This window comes from Chrysemys picta, chromosome 4, assembly GCF_011386835.1.
Source record: "Chrysemys picta bellii isolate R12L10 chromosome 4, ASM1138683v2, whole genome shotgun sequence".
NCBI classification, from domain to species: Eukaryota; Metazoa; Chordata; order Testudines; family Emydidae; genus Chrysemys; species Chrysemys picta.
The window spans coordinates 56,825,343-56,842,640 of NC_088794.1; the positions used below are offsets into that span (position 1 = coordinate 56,825,343).

The following is a 17,298-nucleotide window of genomic DNA, read 5'->3' on the forward strand; positions in this document are numbered from 1 at the left end:
TTTCTGTCCACACGCAAATCAGTCTGATTCGGGTCAGCCAGCATTCAGGACCTGGGCTTTGGACCCTGCCAGGGAGGCGGGTCAGCCCAAGTCTCATTGTGACTCGGGTCCGAGCCCTGGCATTTTGCAGTGAGGACGCAGCTCAAGCCAAAGACCTGACTCAGAATGACTGCACAGTGCAATATGGACGTGTTAGCATGCTTGGGAGTCCCTGGCTCCAGCAATTGTAAGCCCAAGTGTACAATGAAGTGTGGACGCTTAAGTGTGGGCTTGGAAACTCTGAGTCCACAAGCCTGAGTCCCACAGATCCAAGCTTACAATGCAGTGTAGATATAGCCTGAGGGTCTAGACTCTCTTATGGCAGCATATGCCATGCTGAAAGAGCCATGTCCGGGAATCAGGCCGGGGCCAGCATTCAACTTTGCAGACCCCACCTGTCCTCTACTCTGACATTGGTACCAGATGGGATGATTGGCTTGTTGCTGAGGAGGCCAGCATGTGAGCTCTGACCCTGTGATGGTGCCTTGTACTTTTAGATCGTTCACCTTCCGTGTCCCCAGCAGCACCTACTGGGTCTTCTTTGGCCTGGTTTCTGGCTTCAGCCCCTCTGAGTCCATGGGTGCTCCTACCTCCTGCGTGTTCTCTGCCTCTTCGTAAGGGGAGTGAGCCCTGTCTTGTACAGTCCAGCAGCTTAATGGCACCTCTTCTGAGGCTTCTGTCTACTTAAGGGAGTGGTTAGAGCAGAGAACTGGGATATGGGTGTGATGGGTTCCCCCTGGGGTGCCATCTGGAACTGGGGTACCACTGAGACCCCTGACCCACCAGCCTGGGCTTCCTTTGGAAGAACTAGCTGGTACTTTCCCCAGGCCAGAATAATCAGATACAGATCAGACATAACCACTAGTGGTGTAACCCTTGGCTGGGCCCAGTGGGTGTGTCTTTTAAAGAAGAGCAGCGGAAAAAAAAGCTACAAACTCAAAGGGCAGCTGGGCACCAGCTCTCATTGCAAGCCCAGGAGAGTTCAAGGCCAGACTGGTAAGCACCCAATACCCACAGTTGGGGGTGGATTTTCACAAGAGCTCAGCACCCAACATGCCAAGCTCTTCTGGTGCTGATTCTGATGATCGGGGCTCTATCATCAAGTATTTGTTGTCTCCCCAAGGTGCCCGGAGATGTGGCTCTGGCCGCCAGGGAGAGCGGAGCCCTGCCCGGGCTCGCTGCCCTCCCCCCGGCGCTCTGGCCGCCGGGGAGAGCGGAGCCCCGGCCGGGCTCGCTGCCCTCCCCCCCGGCGCTCTGGCCGGTTGGGGAGAGCAGGCCCGCGGCTGGGCTCCGCGCCCTCCCCTGCCGCGCTCCCCGGTGGGGGGGGGAAGGGGGAGCAGCGGGAGGCTTTTTTGCCTGGGGCTGCAAAAGAGCCAGAGCCAGCCCTGAAAGGTGGCAATACCGTAAGCCCCCATAACATAACCTTGTGTCACCCCCCGCAATTCCCTTTTGGGTCAGGACCCCCAATTTGAGAAATGCTGGTCTCCCCCGTGAAATCTCTATTGTACAGGGTAAAAGCACAGATATCACAGTCCTGGACATGTTTTTCAAGGGTGTGAATTTGGTAGGGCCCTACTGATACTGATGTTTAGTGCATCAAGATCAAGGATGCTCCCATAAAAGGGTTTCTCTGGCTGTCAGCCCTGCACACTCAGCCTGGGATCTGAGAGTCAAGCTGGGTTCCTTCTCCCTCAGGTCTCATCTCCATTAAGAAAGATTCCCTCTCTGAGCACAGTTCCTTCAAAGCGCTCTCACCTGTGCTAGCCCAGGGAGTTTACCCTCTGTAACATACAAACACCCAGCAATCAATTCCAGTCTCGGCTTTCAGTGCAGATTTGTTAGTTTCATATATATTTAACAATCAGATGCAATAACACACCATAACCTGCTTACTCCACAGATCTCTCCGCACTTTGAATTATTGCTCCCATTGTACAGATGGGGAAACTGAGGCACTGATAGATTAAATGACTTACCCGAGATGACGTGGGGAGTCTGTAGCAAGCTGGGTATGTGAACCCAGACTCACGATGCCCTGTTTAAACCACTGACCCTTCCTGCCTCCTCGAGGTTGCTGCAAGGGTGAGGACCTGATACATGGGAGGCTCATGGGCAGGGGCTGGGGGAATCCATGATGTGACGGCCAGAGATCCAGGAGCATAGCAGAGCTCAGGAGGCTGTTTGCAAAGGAGCCCTGGGAGACTGAGCAGTTTGGAGGCTGGATCTGTGCAGAGGCTCCTGCTGACCCTGCTCAGGAAGGGTTTGCTGAGGCCAGTGCTTTCCATTCTCGGTAGGGTTTGTATCTCTGCTGACCCTCTGGGGCCTCTCTCTTCTGCTTGACTTATCACACTGATTGGCAGCTGTCAGTGCCCTGACAGCCGGAAATGATGCCGTGGTCCCTGGGTCTTCCTCGGCTGAACTGCCTCTGAGAACAATCCTATCCTTTTCCCAGGGTCATCAGGGCCACCTCTCATCCATTAGCAGTGACAGCCCCGTGGCGGTTTATTGAGTCCTTCCGTACAGTGCCACCCCCGCACTGACAACCGGCTCCTGCGTGGGTTGATGAAAAGCAGGAGTGAGCCCTGTCATGTACAGTCCAGCAGCTTAATGGCACCTCTTCTGAGGCTTCTGTCTACTTAAGGGAGTGGTTAGAGCAGAGAACTGGAATATGGGTGTGATGGGTTCCCCCTGGGGTGCCACCTGGAACTGGGGTACCACTGAGACCCCTGACCCACCAGCCTGGGCTCCCTTTTACACTGTACTGCTGTGACAAGCTGCAAAGCCCTCTCTAGCCTGCATTTTCATCAGCATTCATACAGGTAGGGACACACCCTATGTTATATGCAGACAGGCTCTTTAACCAGCCCCTGCATGGTAAGGCTTCAGCTAGGGCACCTCCCAATTCCTAAGACACAAATCCCCTCTGGAGTATAAACCCAAAATTATACCATCTTGTGCTGCACAGGGAACTGTACAGCGTAAGCTCATAACATTTGCCCCCTTCCTCAATGTGGAGACGAATATGTGACAGCCTTCTGCCCCTGAGTTATGATTCCCACACACTGGTTTTAGATAAAGCAAAAACAAGTTTATTAACTACAAAAGATAGATTTTAAGTGATTATAAGGCATAGCAAACAGATCAAAGCAGATTACCTAGCAAATAAACAAAACACTCAAACTAAGCTTAATATACTAAAGAGATTGGATATGAATAGTAGATTCTCACCCTAAGTGATGATACCAGCAGGCTGCAGATTCTTAAGGGGCAAACTGCACAGGCTTACAGCTTGGAATCCCCAGGTGTTCCATTCACAGGCTAAAAATCCCTTCTGCCTGGGTCCAGTTCAGTCTTTGTTCTTCAGGTGTTTGCAAGAGTCTTCTTGGGTGGGGAGTCAGTGAAGGACCAAGAGGATGTCACTCCCCTGCCTTATATAGCTTTTGCATATAGCGGGAATCCTTTGTTTCAAAGCTTGGTGCCCATGCCAGTGGAAAAATACTGACATCCCAAGATGGAGTCCAGCACCAGATGACCTGGTCACATGTCCCTGTAGACTCACAGCAGCCATCCCCCACTGGCTGTTTGGAGCGTTCACAGGAAGGGGGAAGAGAACCCAGGAGTCCTAACTCCCATGCTACCCCTCACTCTGTTAGACCCTGTGTCCCTCCAGTAGGGGAGAAACAAACTGGCCTTTATTGAAGCATTCCAAAGACGGCCTGTGACGCAGAGATTTCAGGATTATGAAGAACTGGGTACAGGCATCACATCTGGAAACACTGCCCGGGTGACTCCGAGAGCAGAAGACAGGCTGGGCCTAGCATGTAACTCGCAACATTCCTGTGTCTTTCAGGAAGCCCCTAACTAACCATGATGGGGACTGGCTCCAAGAAAAACCCAGAGCCCGTGGTGGCTCCGGAGCCTGTCAGCACTGCGATGTCTGTGGGCTCCATGGAGAATGTGACCAACACCACGAGCCTGAGTGACAGCAAGGAGGACATATTTGCCAAGCTGAAGGCCAAGTTCATGAATGAGCTGAACAAGATTCCCTGTGAGTAGCTGGCGACCAGCCCCTCCTCCAGCATCCCTTTCTGAAAGCATCCCTGGCAGAGCTCGCTAGGGATGGGCCCCGGCATCTGCTCAGCCCAGTGCAGCTAGAGCACGGCTGGGCAGCCCTTACAGACACTGGGGCGAGATGGACGAGACCTAGGCATCAATTCCTGGTCACTGAAACCCTATGGGGGAGGAAGGGGGAGTTACCATGGAGTGACTGGGGAGGGGGGAGAGTCAGTGGGGAGTTACCATGGAATGATCTGGGGGGAGTCAGTGGGGAGTTACCATGGAATGATCTGGGGGAGGTGGGAGTTAAGTGGGGAGTTCTCATGGAGTGACTGATGGTGGGGGGGTGTTAACATGTGGTATCTGGGTGGGGAGGGGGGGAGGGTTACAATGTGGCTGGTAGTTGACCAGCCTGGCCGTTTTTTGTGTGTGGATTTGCTTGTTGCCAGAAAAATAATTTAATCTGCCATGTTTTTTTACGTGGGTCTAAAGGTTTGCATGATTATCACAATGCACTGGGATATCTAATGTTAAAAGTTTCTGTGTCCTGCTAAAGATGTTTCGGTATCCTCCCTCCCCCAGTGTAAGTAAGAAAGTGATGTTATCAGTCTTGTCTGTATGTGTTCTCTCTCTAGATACTATAAGGGGCTATTGAAATGGGGGAGGACTGCACAGTTGCCTTGTGGTTGGGAGTTGGGGTTGCAGCAGGCTTGCCTTGTGAGGGGGGTGCATTTCAAAGGTGGTAACCCGAGGTGGCAGGTGGGAGGAAGGGGAGTTATCCTGGAAGGACTGGGGTAGTGGGGAGTCAGAATGCTCAGTTCCAGGGTAAATGCCATTTAACGGCCAGGGGAGGGGCTGTTGCAGGGTAATTTCACATCACACACCATGTTATCACCGGGCGAATGGCCGAGTTCTTCTTCGAGAGGTGTTGTTCACGTCCATTCCACATTAGGTGCGCGCGCACCACATGCACAGACGTCGGAAATTTCTCCTCTTAGCAGCTGCCGTCGGGTCGGCAGGGGAGCCCCCTAGAGGGGCGCCTCTATGCTGGTGCATATATACCCCTGCTGACCCGACCCCCCTTCAGTTCCTTCTTGCCGTCTGTGGCGGGGTTGGAACAAGTCTTCTCTCACTTGCGAGTGATCCCTTAGCACAGTTGTAGCAGTTATCAGTAGTTAGCAGTTATCTGTAGTTAATAGTTATCAGTAGTTAGCATTTCTTTATAGTACATAGTTAAGCTTCCTTTGTTTTAGGTGTCTGGAAGTCGTTTCCAGCACCAGCCCTGGGCTGCGGGGCATGCCGCAGGCCCAAGGGTTTAAGGCTTGTGCCACGTGCCGCAAGCCTATGCCGATCAGTGATCCCCACGACTCGTGTCTCCGGTGCCTGGGGGAATCGTACCAGACCGAGCACTGCAAGATCTGTAAGGCTTTTAAGCCAAGAACCAAGAAAGAAAGAGACTTTCGCCTCAAGCAGTTACTCATGGAGGCTGCGCTGCAACCTGCGGCCTCGGACCATCCGGCTTCGGTGCCGGCGTCCTCGGTGCGGAGTGTCCCGGCATCAGTCCGTGATCCGGCGCCGGTGGGGCGCTGCAAGCATGCGGCACTGAAACAACAGGACAAGCCCCGGCACCACTCGACCTCTCCAGTACGGTCGAAGGGACAGCTGAAAGGCGATAGAGGGCGCTCCCCACATAAGAAAGCAGCGCCTTCCAAGGGACCGAGTACTCAAAGGGGCAGTACGGCCCAAGGACATACACCGGCACTGGTGGCTCTGGCGTCACAGGGCCCGTCGAGCCCCAGGCTAAGTGGGTTGAGTGCAGAAGAAGGGCTGGAGGACATCCTAGAACAGCCCTCCATGCCAGACACCTTTGAGGCGGCAAAAGATCTCATCGAGATGTCAGTGGCAAGCCCCCTCCCTGGCAAGGAGAAGCCTTCCGGCACCATCACCAAGGGTGCCATCCAGAGGCAAGCCGGCAATGGTGCGCCGCTCAAGGTCACTGTCCCAGCACCGCTCCTGGCGCTGGTCCCGGTCGAGCTCAGCCTCCGTGGACTCCCAGTTACCTTTGACTCAGTGGGACTCGATGGCACCGGAACCGAGCCAGCATACGGCACCAGCTCCACCGGCGCACTGCTCCCCAGCACCTCACTAAGCCGGTACCGAGGGGACATAAGGCCGCAGTCCCTGATCCCAGGCAGAAGGCAGCGATCCCGGTCCTGAGGGCATCAGTACCGATCCGGTCCCAGTCAGCGAGGAGCCGCTCTCCAGCCTCCCAACGGCATCGTGCCACGGCACCATCTTGGCCTTCGAGTAGGGTTACCATATGTCCTCTTTTTCCCGGACATGTCCGGCTTTTCGGCACTCAAACCCCCGTCCGGGGGGAATTGCCAAAAAGCCGAACATGTCCGGGAAAATGGCGGCTCTGCTCCTCCCCTGACTCTTCGGCTCTGTTTAAGAGCCGAGCTGCCCGAGGGCTATGGGCTTCAGGCAGCCCCCTTGCCTCCGGACCCCAGCTGCCGGCCGGGCACTTCCCCTCCCGGGCTCCGGCGGCGCAGGGTCCGGAGGCATGGGGGCTGCCCGAAGCCGGTAGCGCTGGGGCAGCTCGGCTCTTAAACAGAGCCAAAGAGTCAGGGGAGGAGCAGAGCCTCCAGCCGCGGCGGCTCTGCTCCTCCCCAACTCTTCGGCTCTGTTTAAGAGCCGAGCGCTGCGGGCTTCGGGCAGCCCCCATGCCTCCGGACCCTGCGCCGCCGGAGCCTGGGAGGGGAAGTGCCCGGCTGGGGGCGCAGGGTCCGGAGGCAAGGGGGCTGCCCGAAGCCCAAGCGCTACCGGCTTCATGGTTTGCCGGGCAGCCTCCAGACCCTGCGCCCCCCAGCTGGGCGCTTCCCCTCCCAGGCTCCAGCTGCGCTGGGGAAGCGCCAGCCGGGGGCGCAGGGTCTGGGGGCTGCCCGGCAAACCGTGAATCCGGTAGCGCTCGGGCAGCCCTTTCCGCGTGGCTGGGAGTGGGAGGGAGGAGGGGGCGGAGTTCGGGCGGGGAAGGGGCGGAGTTCGGGCGGGCTGGGGGTGGGGAAATGGGCGGGGCCAGGGCCCGTGGAGGGTCCTCTTTTTTTATTTGCTAGATATGGTAACCCTACCTTCGAGGTCAGCATCCTCGGAATCCGAGGTCGGCTCAGGCCGCTCCAGCTATGCCCGCAGGGCGCTGGCTAGCAGGGAGCCCCAAACCGCATGGCATTCCCAATGGGGCCCGCCAGGACAATGGCCCTTTTGGACACCATGGACCTATCAGCAGCAGCAAGGGACCTCCTCCAGAGCTTCAAGATCCGGCTATTCGGTGCACTGTTCCTGGTCCCCACGCAGGTACCCCTCCACACCCAAAGAGGCTATGGTATCCAGGCCGCCAGACACTTCTCTGGAACACCGGCGAGCGGAAGCGGCAGCGAGCCCGGGGCCGTCCAGGGGACAATGAACCAGGCAGGGCTCAGCCGTGCCCCCGGCCTATGATGAGGGGCAAGAAGAGCTGGTGGAGGAGGCACAGTAGGCCCTCACCCCCTCATCCTCCCCAGACAAAGCTGTGGCGGGCACGGCAGTGTCGGACCCTCCTCCGATTGACCACAGGGCACATCAGGAGCTGCTCCGCAGGGTCGCCCAGAACTTGGGCCTACAAGCGGAGGAAGCGGTGGAGCAGAAGGATCCTATGGTGGACATCCTAAGCCCTGAAGGCCCCTCCAGAATTGCGCTCCTGCTCATAAAGACAATTCAGTCCAACTACAAGACAGTCTGGCAAACCCCAGCCTCCAGCGCACCGACAGCAAGGGGGGTGGAGAGGAAGTACTTCGCCCTTTCCAAGGGATACGACTTCCTATTTTGTCATCCGGCCCCCTGTTCGCTGGTCATCTCAGCCGTGAATGAACGGGAGCGTCGTGGCCAGCAAGTCCCGGCCCCCAAGGCCAAGGAGGATAACATCTGGACCTCTTCGGAAGGAAGGTCTACTCCTCTGGGGGCCTCCAATTAAGGATTGCAAACCAGCAGGCGATCCTAAACAGGCACAATTTTAATTCCTGGGCAGCAGTTTCCAAATTTAGAGACTCCTTGCTCCAGGGCTCTCAACCTGAGTTCACGGCCCTCGTGGAAGAGGGAAAGCCAGTTGCCAAGACCTCTTTATAGGCCTCTCTGGACTCGGCAGACGCAGAAGCCAGAACAATTGCCTCAGGTGTGGTGATGAGGTGCTCGGCATGGCTTCAGGCCTTCTGCCAGAGGTCCAGAATACCATCCAGGACCTCCCCTTTGAAGGGGCTGGCCTCTTTTCCGACCAGACGGATGCCAGGCTGCATAGCCTTAAAGACTCCCGGGCAACCCTCAAGTCGTTAGGAATGCACACCCCGGCGACTCAGCCATTCAAGCCCCAACCATTGCAGCAACGGCAGTACCAGCCTCGCCCGAGGCAGGAGCCTTATCGCAGGAGGGGCAGAGACAACAGACGTAGGCGGAATAACACACCTAATCAAAGCCAGGGCCAGGGCAAGCCCCAGCCTGGCAACAAGCAGGGGTTTTGAAGGTGCGCTCGAGAACAGCGTACCAACCCAGCTCCCGGATCCTTCCGTATGTTTCTTGGACCGCTGGTCCCACTTCTACCAGGCATGATCTCATATAACATCGGACCGTTGGATCTTATGCACGGTACAAGTGGGTTACACGCTGCTGTTCTCCTCCTTCCCTCCTACCCACCCCCCTTCCCCGTCCCTCTTCAGGTACCCTTCTCACGAGCAACTCCTTATGAAGGAGGTACAGTCACTCCTGGAGGCGGGGGTGGTGGAGGAAGTCCCTTGGGAACTAAGGGGGAAGGGGTTTTACTCCCGCTATTTTCTCATCCCAAAGGCAAAGGGGAGCCTTCAGCCCATTTTAGACCTTCGCAGGCTCAACAAGTTCTTAGTCAAGGTCCGCTTCCGCATGGTCTCCCTAGACACTATTATCCCGTCCCTGGATCCGGGGGATTAGTACGTTGCCCTCGATATGAAATATGCATACTTTCACATCGCTGTTCACCCCGCTCACCGGCGGTTCCTGCTGTTCGCCATAAACCGGCACCATTATCAGTTTATGGTCCTCCTGTTCAGCCTGGCGGCAACCCCCAGTGTGTTCACGAAATGCATGTCAGTAGTGGAAGCCTTTCTGCGAAAGAGGAGAATACAGGCATACCCATACCTCAAGGATTGGCTCCTCGCGGGTCGGTCCGAAGAGGAGGTCTGCTCCCATGTAACGGTGGCCCTGGATACATTCCGCAGGTCGGGTCTTCTCGTCAATGTGCCCAAGACTTCCCTGATACCAGCGCAAAGGCTGGAGTTCATCGGGGCAGTGCTGGACTCGGTGCAGGTGCGAGTGAGCCTCCCGGAATCCAGATTCCTGGCCATCCAGCATGTGGTAGACTCGATGCTAAGGTTCCTCACTACCACGGCCAGATGCTGCCTGCAGCTCCTAGGGCACATGGCGCCGTGCACTCACATAGCTCCACTACGGCTCAGGACTTTACAAGCATGGCTTGCCCGGTCGTATCGCCCAGGCAGAGACCCCTAGACCTCGTCGTGGTGGTTCTGGCCCAGGTGTTGGACTCCCTGCACTGGTGGCTCAATCAGCCCGTAGTATGCGAGGGTATCCCCTTTGCCGCATCGCAGCCTGCTCTGACGCTGGTGACAGACGCATCAGACCTCGGCTGGGGAGCTCACTTAGGGGACCTAAGGACACAGGGCTTGTGGTCCATGGCCGAGGTGTCACTCCACATCAATGTAAAGGAGCTCAGGGTGGTTTGTCTAGCCTGCCAAACCTTTCACGCTACTCTGGAAGGTCACAGCGTGACAGTTCTGATAGACAACACCACCGCCATGTTTTATATAAACAAGCAGGGCGGAGCCCGCTCCTCTCCCCTCTGCCGAGAGGCCCTTCTCCTGTGGGACTTTTGTATAGCCCGCTCCATCCATCTCGTAGCGTCATACCTCCCAGGAGAGCGAAACCAGCTAGCGGACAGCCTCAGCAGGTCATACCGCATACACGAGTGGTCGATGAGATCGGACGTCTTGCAATCAGTCTTCCAGAAGTGGGGGTTTTCCCAAATGGACCTCTTTGCCACCAAGGACAACAGCCAATGTCCACAGTTTTGCTCGTTCCAGAACCACAGTCCGGGCTCAGTCGCAGACGCATTCGCGATCCCTTGGAGTGGGAGTCTGAAGTATGCCTTTCCTCCGCTCCCACTCATCCACAGAGTCCTCCTCAAAGTTCGCAGGGACAAGGCGATGATCATTTTGATCACCTCAGCTTGGCCTTGTCAGTGCTGGTTTACAATCCTGCTAGAGCTATCAGTGGCCGTCCCGATTGCCCTGCCCCTGCACCGGGATCTCATCATGCAGGACCGCAGGCGCCTGCTCCACCCGGATCTGCAGTCTCTGCATCTCATGGCGAGGAAGCTCTCTGGCTAAACACTATGGAGAGCCAGTGCTCTCTTCCGGTGTGGCAGATTCTCCTTGGCAGTAGGAAACCTTCCACTAGCTAAGTGGAAAAAATTCTCCTGCTGGTGTGAGCCTAAGCAGATACAGCCACTCCAGGCCACTATTCCAGTCATCCTAGAATACCTCCTGCATCTCAAGCATCAGGGACTCGCTCCTTCCTCAATCAGAGTGCATCTAGCTGCCATTTCAGCGTTCCACCCGGGGGAATCTGGATGCTCTGTGTTTTCTAACCCCATGGTGGTGCGGTTCCTCAAGGGACTGGAGAGAGTGTTCCCCTACTCACGCCCGCCAGTCCCTCCCTGGAGCCTTAATCTGGTCCTTTCCAAGCTTATGGGGCCCCCGTTCAAGCCCCCCCTGGCCTCTTGCTCCCTCCTTCACCTCTCCTGGAAGGTGGCGTTCCTGGTGGCCATTACATCGGCGAGGAGGGTGTCCGAGTTGAGGACCCTAACCTTGGAGCCTCCTTATACAGTTTTTTATAAGGACAAAGTACAACTCAGGCCACACTCTAAATTCCTCCCTAAGATAGTCTCACAATTTCATATAGGACAGGATATTTGTTTGCCAGTACTCTTTCCTAAACCACACACGGACCAGAGTCACCATAGCCTGCACACTCTGGATGTCTGAAGGGCCCTAGCGTTCTATTTGGAGTGAACTAAACCTTTCCGCAAGTCGACGCAGTTGTTTGTCGCCATCGCCGATAGAATGAAAGGGCTTCCTGTCTCGATGCAATGTATATCATCGTGGATTGCGGACTGCATCCGCGCATGCTATGAGCTCACCAAGATTCCAGCCCCGGCGATCACGGCTCACTCAACGAGGGCACAAGCGTCCTCAAGAGCTTTCCAGGCGCACGTCCCGATCCAGGAGATCTGTAAAGCAGCCACCTGGTCATCGGTGCACACATTCACAGCCCACTACGCAGTCAACCAGCAGTCCAGAGATGACACGGCGGTTGGCAGGGCTGTTCTTCAATCAATTGCTCCATGACTCCTACCCTCCTCCTATGGTAAGCTTGTGAGTCACCTCATGTGGAATGGACGTGAACAAGCACTCGAAGAAGAAAAAACAGTTACCTACCTTTTGTAACTGTTGTTCTTCGAGATGTGTTGTTCACGTCCATTACACTTCCCATCCTCCTTCCCCTCTGTCGGAGTCTCCGGCAAGAAGGAACTGAAGTGGGGTCGGGTCGGCAGGGGTATATATGCACCAGCGTGGAGGCGCCACTCTGGCGGGGCTCCCCTGCTGACCCGACAGGAGCCGCTAAGGGAAAAAGTTTCCAACGTCCGTGCACACGGCGCGCGCACACCTAATGTGGAATGGACGTGAACAACACATCTCGAAGAACAACAGTTATGAAAGGTAGGTAACCATTTTTTCCCAACTTGCCTGTGCCCTGCAAAGCACAGTAGATGTGTGTGACCCTGGCAATGAGCCGCACGCAGGCCCTGCAATGACAAACACCCTGTATAACCCAGGGGCATTTCCGAGGCCTTGCACCGGGTGGGTGCTGGCTGCTGGGGGTGTGGCTGTGGCACAAGACAAATCATGTGGCTGGCATTGTTTTGTGACAGTGCCTCCCTGGGCCCTGATTGCCATCGCTGTGGTAGGCGGCCTGCTCCTCCTCACCTGCTGCTTCTGCATCTGCAAAAAATGCTGCTGCAAGAAGAAGAAGAACAAGAAGGAGAAGGGCAAAGGGATGAAGAACGCCATGAACATGAAAGACATGAAATCGGGAAACCAGGTAAAACGCCCCTTGGTAAAGGCTCAGCCGGGTCCCTTGAGCAGCGTGTTAGAAAGCGCCTGCTTGTAATTTTGACCGAGGGAACAAACAAACACAGTCCTTTATTCCTAAAGCAGCAGCAGAAGTGTGCAGTTCCTCAGATACAGGGAGTGAAGGTAACCAGCTCAGCTTTCGCCGAGAGCAGGATTTGAACCTCAGGGACCTCTACTGCTACGAGCATGAGCTAGGGCTAAAGCAGTAATGGCATCAAACTGATGCAGTAGCAGATTAATATCACCAGAGGGAGACAACGCTCCCCCGCTGTCCTAGGGTGGGTTACTTTCCCATAAGGCACTTGGGAAGGGTTTAACCAGCCTGAGGAGTTAGTTGTAGACACTGGGTGGGAAATAGCTATTTTGCTAAGGAGTCATAGGGTCTTCCCCTCTGCAGTATGGACGGGGGGGTTGCTTTCCTAACTAGAAATGGGCCTCAGATGTGGAATTAGGATCCAGGTATTTTTGACCTTCCACATACACACAGGGTTTCAGACAGAGGGAGTCATGTGCCGCAAAACAACAACTTTATTGAACCTATAAACTTATGAACAAAGCCAGCCATGAAACATGCCAGCAGGTGGCATGCTTTACATTACCTACCATTATACATTTGTGCAGTCTTTTTATAGAGATGTCTTGTAACACAAGTTTTAATTTAGACCCACCTGTTAATAGCACTGTTTCCCCCAAACCTAGAGGACATATAGGAGATAGCCAAGGGAATCAGGAAGTTACACAGGGCTCTTTGCTCAGCAGAGTTTGCTTCTCTGTTGTCAAGGAATGGAAACGCATCTGCTGTTCTTTATCATTTGACACAACAACTATCTCACGTTCCCCACAGGATCGCTGTCTGCTTCTAAAGCTTAAAGACGTCGGAGAGTCTGACTGGTATAAAACAGCAGATTGTGTTATCTGAACCACCATTCATAAATTTCAGGCCATTTAAGTATTTCTTTCCCCCTGTTTCCTCCCATTTCCTCTTTGCTTTTAGTCATTCTCACGTTTTAAGGATCAGCCCCTTCAGGGGAGATGAGGAGCATCCTGAAGAGTCAGAGTTCAGGATCAGTGATCACCCAGCAACGTGATCAAACTGCAAACCCCTCAAGTATACAAAGCGGGACGGGGAATATCACAAAAACGGGGTGTCTCATGAGATTTGGGCTGGAAAGCCAGGGAGAGCAGCATTTCTTGAGGCATTTTAGTGCTTCAGATAACGGTCACAGCTGCTAACCAGAAGCCCAGCGTGAGGTGCATGAGACTGAAAAGTTCCAGGGGGAACATAGGCTCCAAACATACAAACTCCCAACAGATTAGGGTCAGGTTTGGTCCTAGGAGCCGGCAAAAGTTCAAGAACAGGGTCCTAACTTGTCTCCAAACCGCTTCATTGGCCCTTCCTGGAGAACATTTATGGCTAGAATAAGAGGAACACCAGATGCTCACTTGATCTGTGGCACCTCATAAACAACGCCCACAGGTGCTGGTGGATCATCTGCTGACTACAGCTGCTGAAAAACCATCCCCTGCCCCAATTTTGTGTACTTTCCCTCATGAAAACAAAGTGCCCAGTGACTTTTCCTGAGAACCCATGAGTTTCTTCCAGGGTGGACTCTCACCCCCCTCTGCCCATGCGTCCTTTTTCTTTTCACTTAGGGAAATGGTGAGGCAAGTTCCATGGGAGCCCCATGGTCCCAGACTGGCATGCCCTGGCCTTGCCTTCCTCCCGGCACCCTCCTCAGCAGTGCCAGCCAGCAGCGACGCCCCAGCAGAGCAGGAGTTGCCCACAGCAGTGGGACCTGTCTGGATGGACTTTCCATTAGCAGGGCCCACAGCCTGAGTTCTGCCAGCTGGTGTGAATCAGGCCCCAACAGCACTGGCTGATCCTATTCAGAAGGGAAGTCGGAGGCTTTAGAGATACTGGAGGGCTGATGGGATCCCAAAGGCCTGTTTTATGGAAAGCACCATATACAGATTGGTTTGCAGCACATGCCTCTCAGACCTGGGTTAGACCTTTCCAATCAACCAGTCATTCCCCCTTCAGCTGGCATCTGCTGCTTGGAGCTATGCCGTTGGACTTGGCAATCAATCCACCAAGTATCAGAGGGGTAGCCACGTTAGTCTGTAGCCACAAAAACAATGAGGAGTCCAGTGGCACCTTAAAGACTAACAGATCTGTTAGTCTTTAAGGTGCCACTGGACTCTTCGTTTTTGTTTTAATCAATCCACCGTGGCAGCAGATCCTTGTAGCAATCCAGCAGGTCAGCCATGTGGAGCCTGGGTCAGGGAGAGGCTCCAAATCCCCACCCCCCCGTCCAGCCAGGCTGGGACATGAACATTTTATAGCCCATACTGCTGGCATCTTTGCATTTGCAGGAGGCATTTTAGTGAGGTGAAGCCCAGGGCTCACTCCTCTGGGGATGGCGAGTCTTATCAGGACTTGATCATTGGTGACTAAATGCCTCAGTGAACTGCTTCTTCAAGCTCTGTGCATTTACCCTGCCCTGTTACTAGTGGCATCCCCCAACCCACGTCACTGTCCCTGCTACTTACACAAGCAGAGGATGAAACCTAGGAGACGATCACCACCCCCATGTATCTAGGAAGACACTTGTAGGACCAGCCTGGCAGGTGTACAGTAGGGAATGGTGCAAGGAGCCTGCCTCACCATGCCAATTTGTGCCCCTTGTGCATCACCTGCTAGTACCCCTTGGAGTCTGTGCTGCCCCCACAGGGTGCGGAGAGGAGCTGAGGGTAACACATTGCATCCAAGGGGTGCGTGGGTGCAGTGGGCCTGGTTAGAGCTCGGAAAGGATTGTTTCTCCTGGAGTTCCCTCTTGGCTGATGCGGCTTCCCATCGCCCCACGGCAGGGCGGTGCCTTAGTGACACCGCCTAGCTCCAGAGCACTAAAGGGAAGTGCAGTGCCTGGAGGGACGGTCCTAGCACCAGGCGGGAGGCTGCTTGGTATGAGGCAGAGGCTGAGGGTTGGTGCAAACCCAGGGCTTGCAGTGGCAGCGACAGGCTGATGCATATACAAAGGAACAGGGGAAAGAGCTATTGCCATGCACTCGGCGGCCATGACTGGCATGGGCCTGATCTCAACAAGAGCACAGCTCCTCAGGATGCCCACAGCTGGGATGGGGATTCCAAAAGAGCTGAATAAACAGCTGCCCATTATTGTTACGTGCTCCATGGCGCAGAAAGCAGGCCGGGCTGCTCTGAAAAGACAGACCTCGCCCACCTGAGCTAAAGGAGAATCTCTGCAGGGGACAGCACTAGTAGCTGGGCTTGTATCCGTTAGCCGGGGAGAGGTGATCATGCACACTTAGCCAGGATGTCACAGTGGCTTCATTTTCTCGTCCTTTTCATGTCAGTTTCCTTTCTCCACCCATCTCTGTCCCTTTAAGACACGGGTTATACAGAGGAGTATTATGCTGTTCTCTTTGTAAGGAAAATCATGTTCTCTCTCTCTCTCTCTCTCCTTCCTGTGCTTTTGGTTTCCAGAGAAACACTGGACTGGTAGCAACTACAGTGGCTTTGCTGGGCACTTTTCCATTAAAGGGAAAGATGAAATTGGCTTGTTTCAGATACATGTAGCAAGGGCAAAGTGATGAATGGGCACCCCCCTTTTACAGATTGGCTGAGTATGTACAAAATCAATGTTGGTGCTGACAAAACTTTCAAAATTCACTGCTTGAAAGTAGAGTCCACTCCAGGGGGCGCACATAGCCTGGGTACGGTGTGCCTTTAAGAGGGTGGAGTCTGTTGTTTCTCACACACATTGGGTGTTGTTGATTATCTGTGTGGTGGTTGTCTCTATAATGTCCTTCTCTTCCTTCTCTGTGCTCTCGTTGTCCTTCTTCTGTGTTGTTCTGTCTCCATGTTTTCTGACTAACCTGGATGGCAACACATGGTAGGTGACAAAGTGAATGTCGCTTCTCTATCAGCCATGCAAAGAGGGGGGTTTGGGGATTTGTGCAATGCACCAGTTAGCTCCAAAGCTCACGCACGGCAGGCCCAATGCATGCTGAAGAGTTCTCCAGGGAGAGTGGGCAGCTGGGGTTCCAATACATCCACTGCTCTACAGGAAAACTATACAAAGCCCCATTTTGCAAAGCACAGGCTACAAGTTGTGTCTTTGGCTAAGGTCTGGGAGGTCAGAGGGGAACTCCCCAGCTGAGCTGTGGCTCCGCTCCCATGCCTTGTTCACATCTAAGAGATCATTGCCACATTGCTCCTAGACGCCTCCTTCCCCTGAATAGATTAATATGTAGCAGATAATGCATGACAGGAGGGATGGGCCAGCGGTTTGGGCACTAGCCCGGGGTTCAGTTTCCTGCTCCACCTCAGTTCTTGGACAAGCCACTTTGCCTTGTCTTTGGGAGACAGTTTCTGAATGTTGGTCCTACGTTCCCCTGCAGGTAGGTGGGTGCCTGTAGCCTTCCATGCTGGAAAGGCTGGGGGCTCTTACTCTGGTCCTTTACCGCAAGGGCCATATCCCCATTCCCCTTCCTGGCCCGTCTGCAGGGAGGCCATGCCCTCCATCCGCCCAGGGCTGCTCCCTCTGTTCTTGGAGTTCTGGTCCCTATAGCCTCTCTGCCTGAGGATGTGTAGGTGCACTCGACTGGAGGTATTTTTGTTAGCAGTGTCTGCGGGTCTGTGCCTATGCCATATGCCTTCTTGTGCTCCGGCACGAGGGCCTCTAGCAGAAGTGGTCCCGTGGCCCTCCAGCTCCTTCTCAACTGCCTGCGGCTCGAGACAGAATTCTGTAGTGTCTGCTATCTTGCTGCTTTAATTGTGTCATTATTTCATTTTCTTCGCATGATTTCTTAGCTTTGGGAGAGGGGGTTCCCCCTTCTCCCCTTTTTGCTCCTCTCGACCAGTGGCTTTCCTGGCGGCTTATGCCCAAGATCCCAGGATTCAAGTCTTGCCAGCCCC

At 54.6% G+C, this 17,298-nt stretch overlaps 1 protein-coding gene across 10 annotated transcripts in view; it reads left to right on the forward strand.

The window, feature by feature from the left end:
• The window catches only part of SYT2 (synaptotagmin 2), a 204,312-nt gene that overhangs the window by 166,458 nt on the left and 20,556 nt on the right, over window positions 1-17,298 (forward strand). For all 10 annotated transcript variants that reach the window (XM_065594983.1, XM_008175327.4, XM_008175324.4 and 7 more), the window contains 2 exons: window positions 3,890-4,087; window positions 12,161-12,330. In XM_065594983.1, the coding sequence (XP_065451055.1) occupies window positions 3,907-4,087; window positions 12,161-12,330 (351 nt within the window). In that variant the 5' untranslated portion in view covers window positions 3,890-3,906. The remainder of the gene's footprint in view (window positions 1-3,889; window positions 4,088-12,160; window positions 12,331-17,298) is intronic.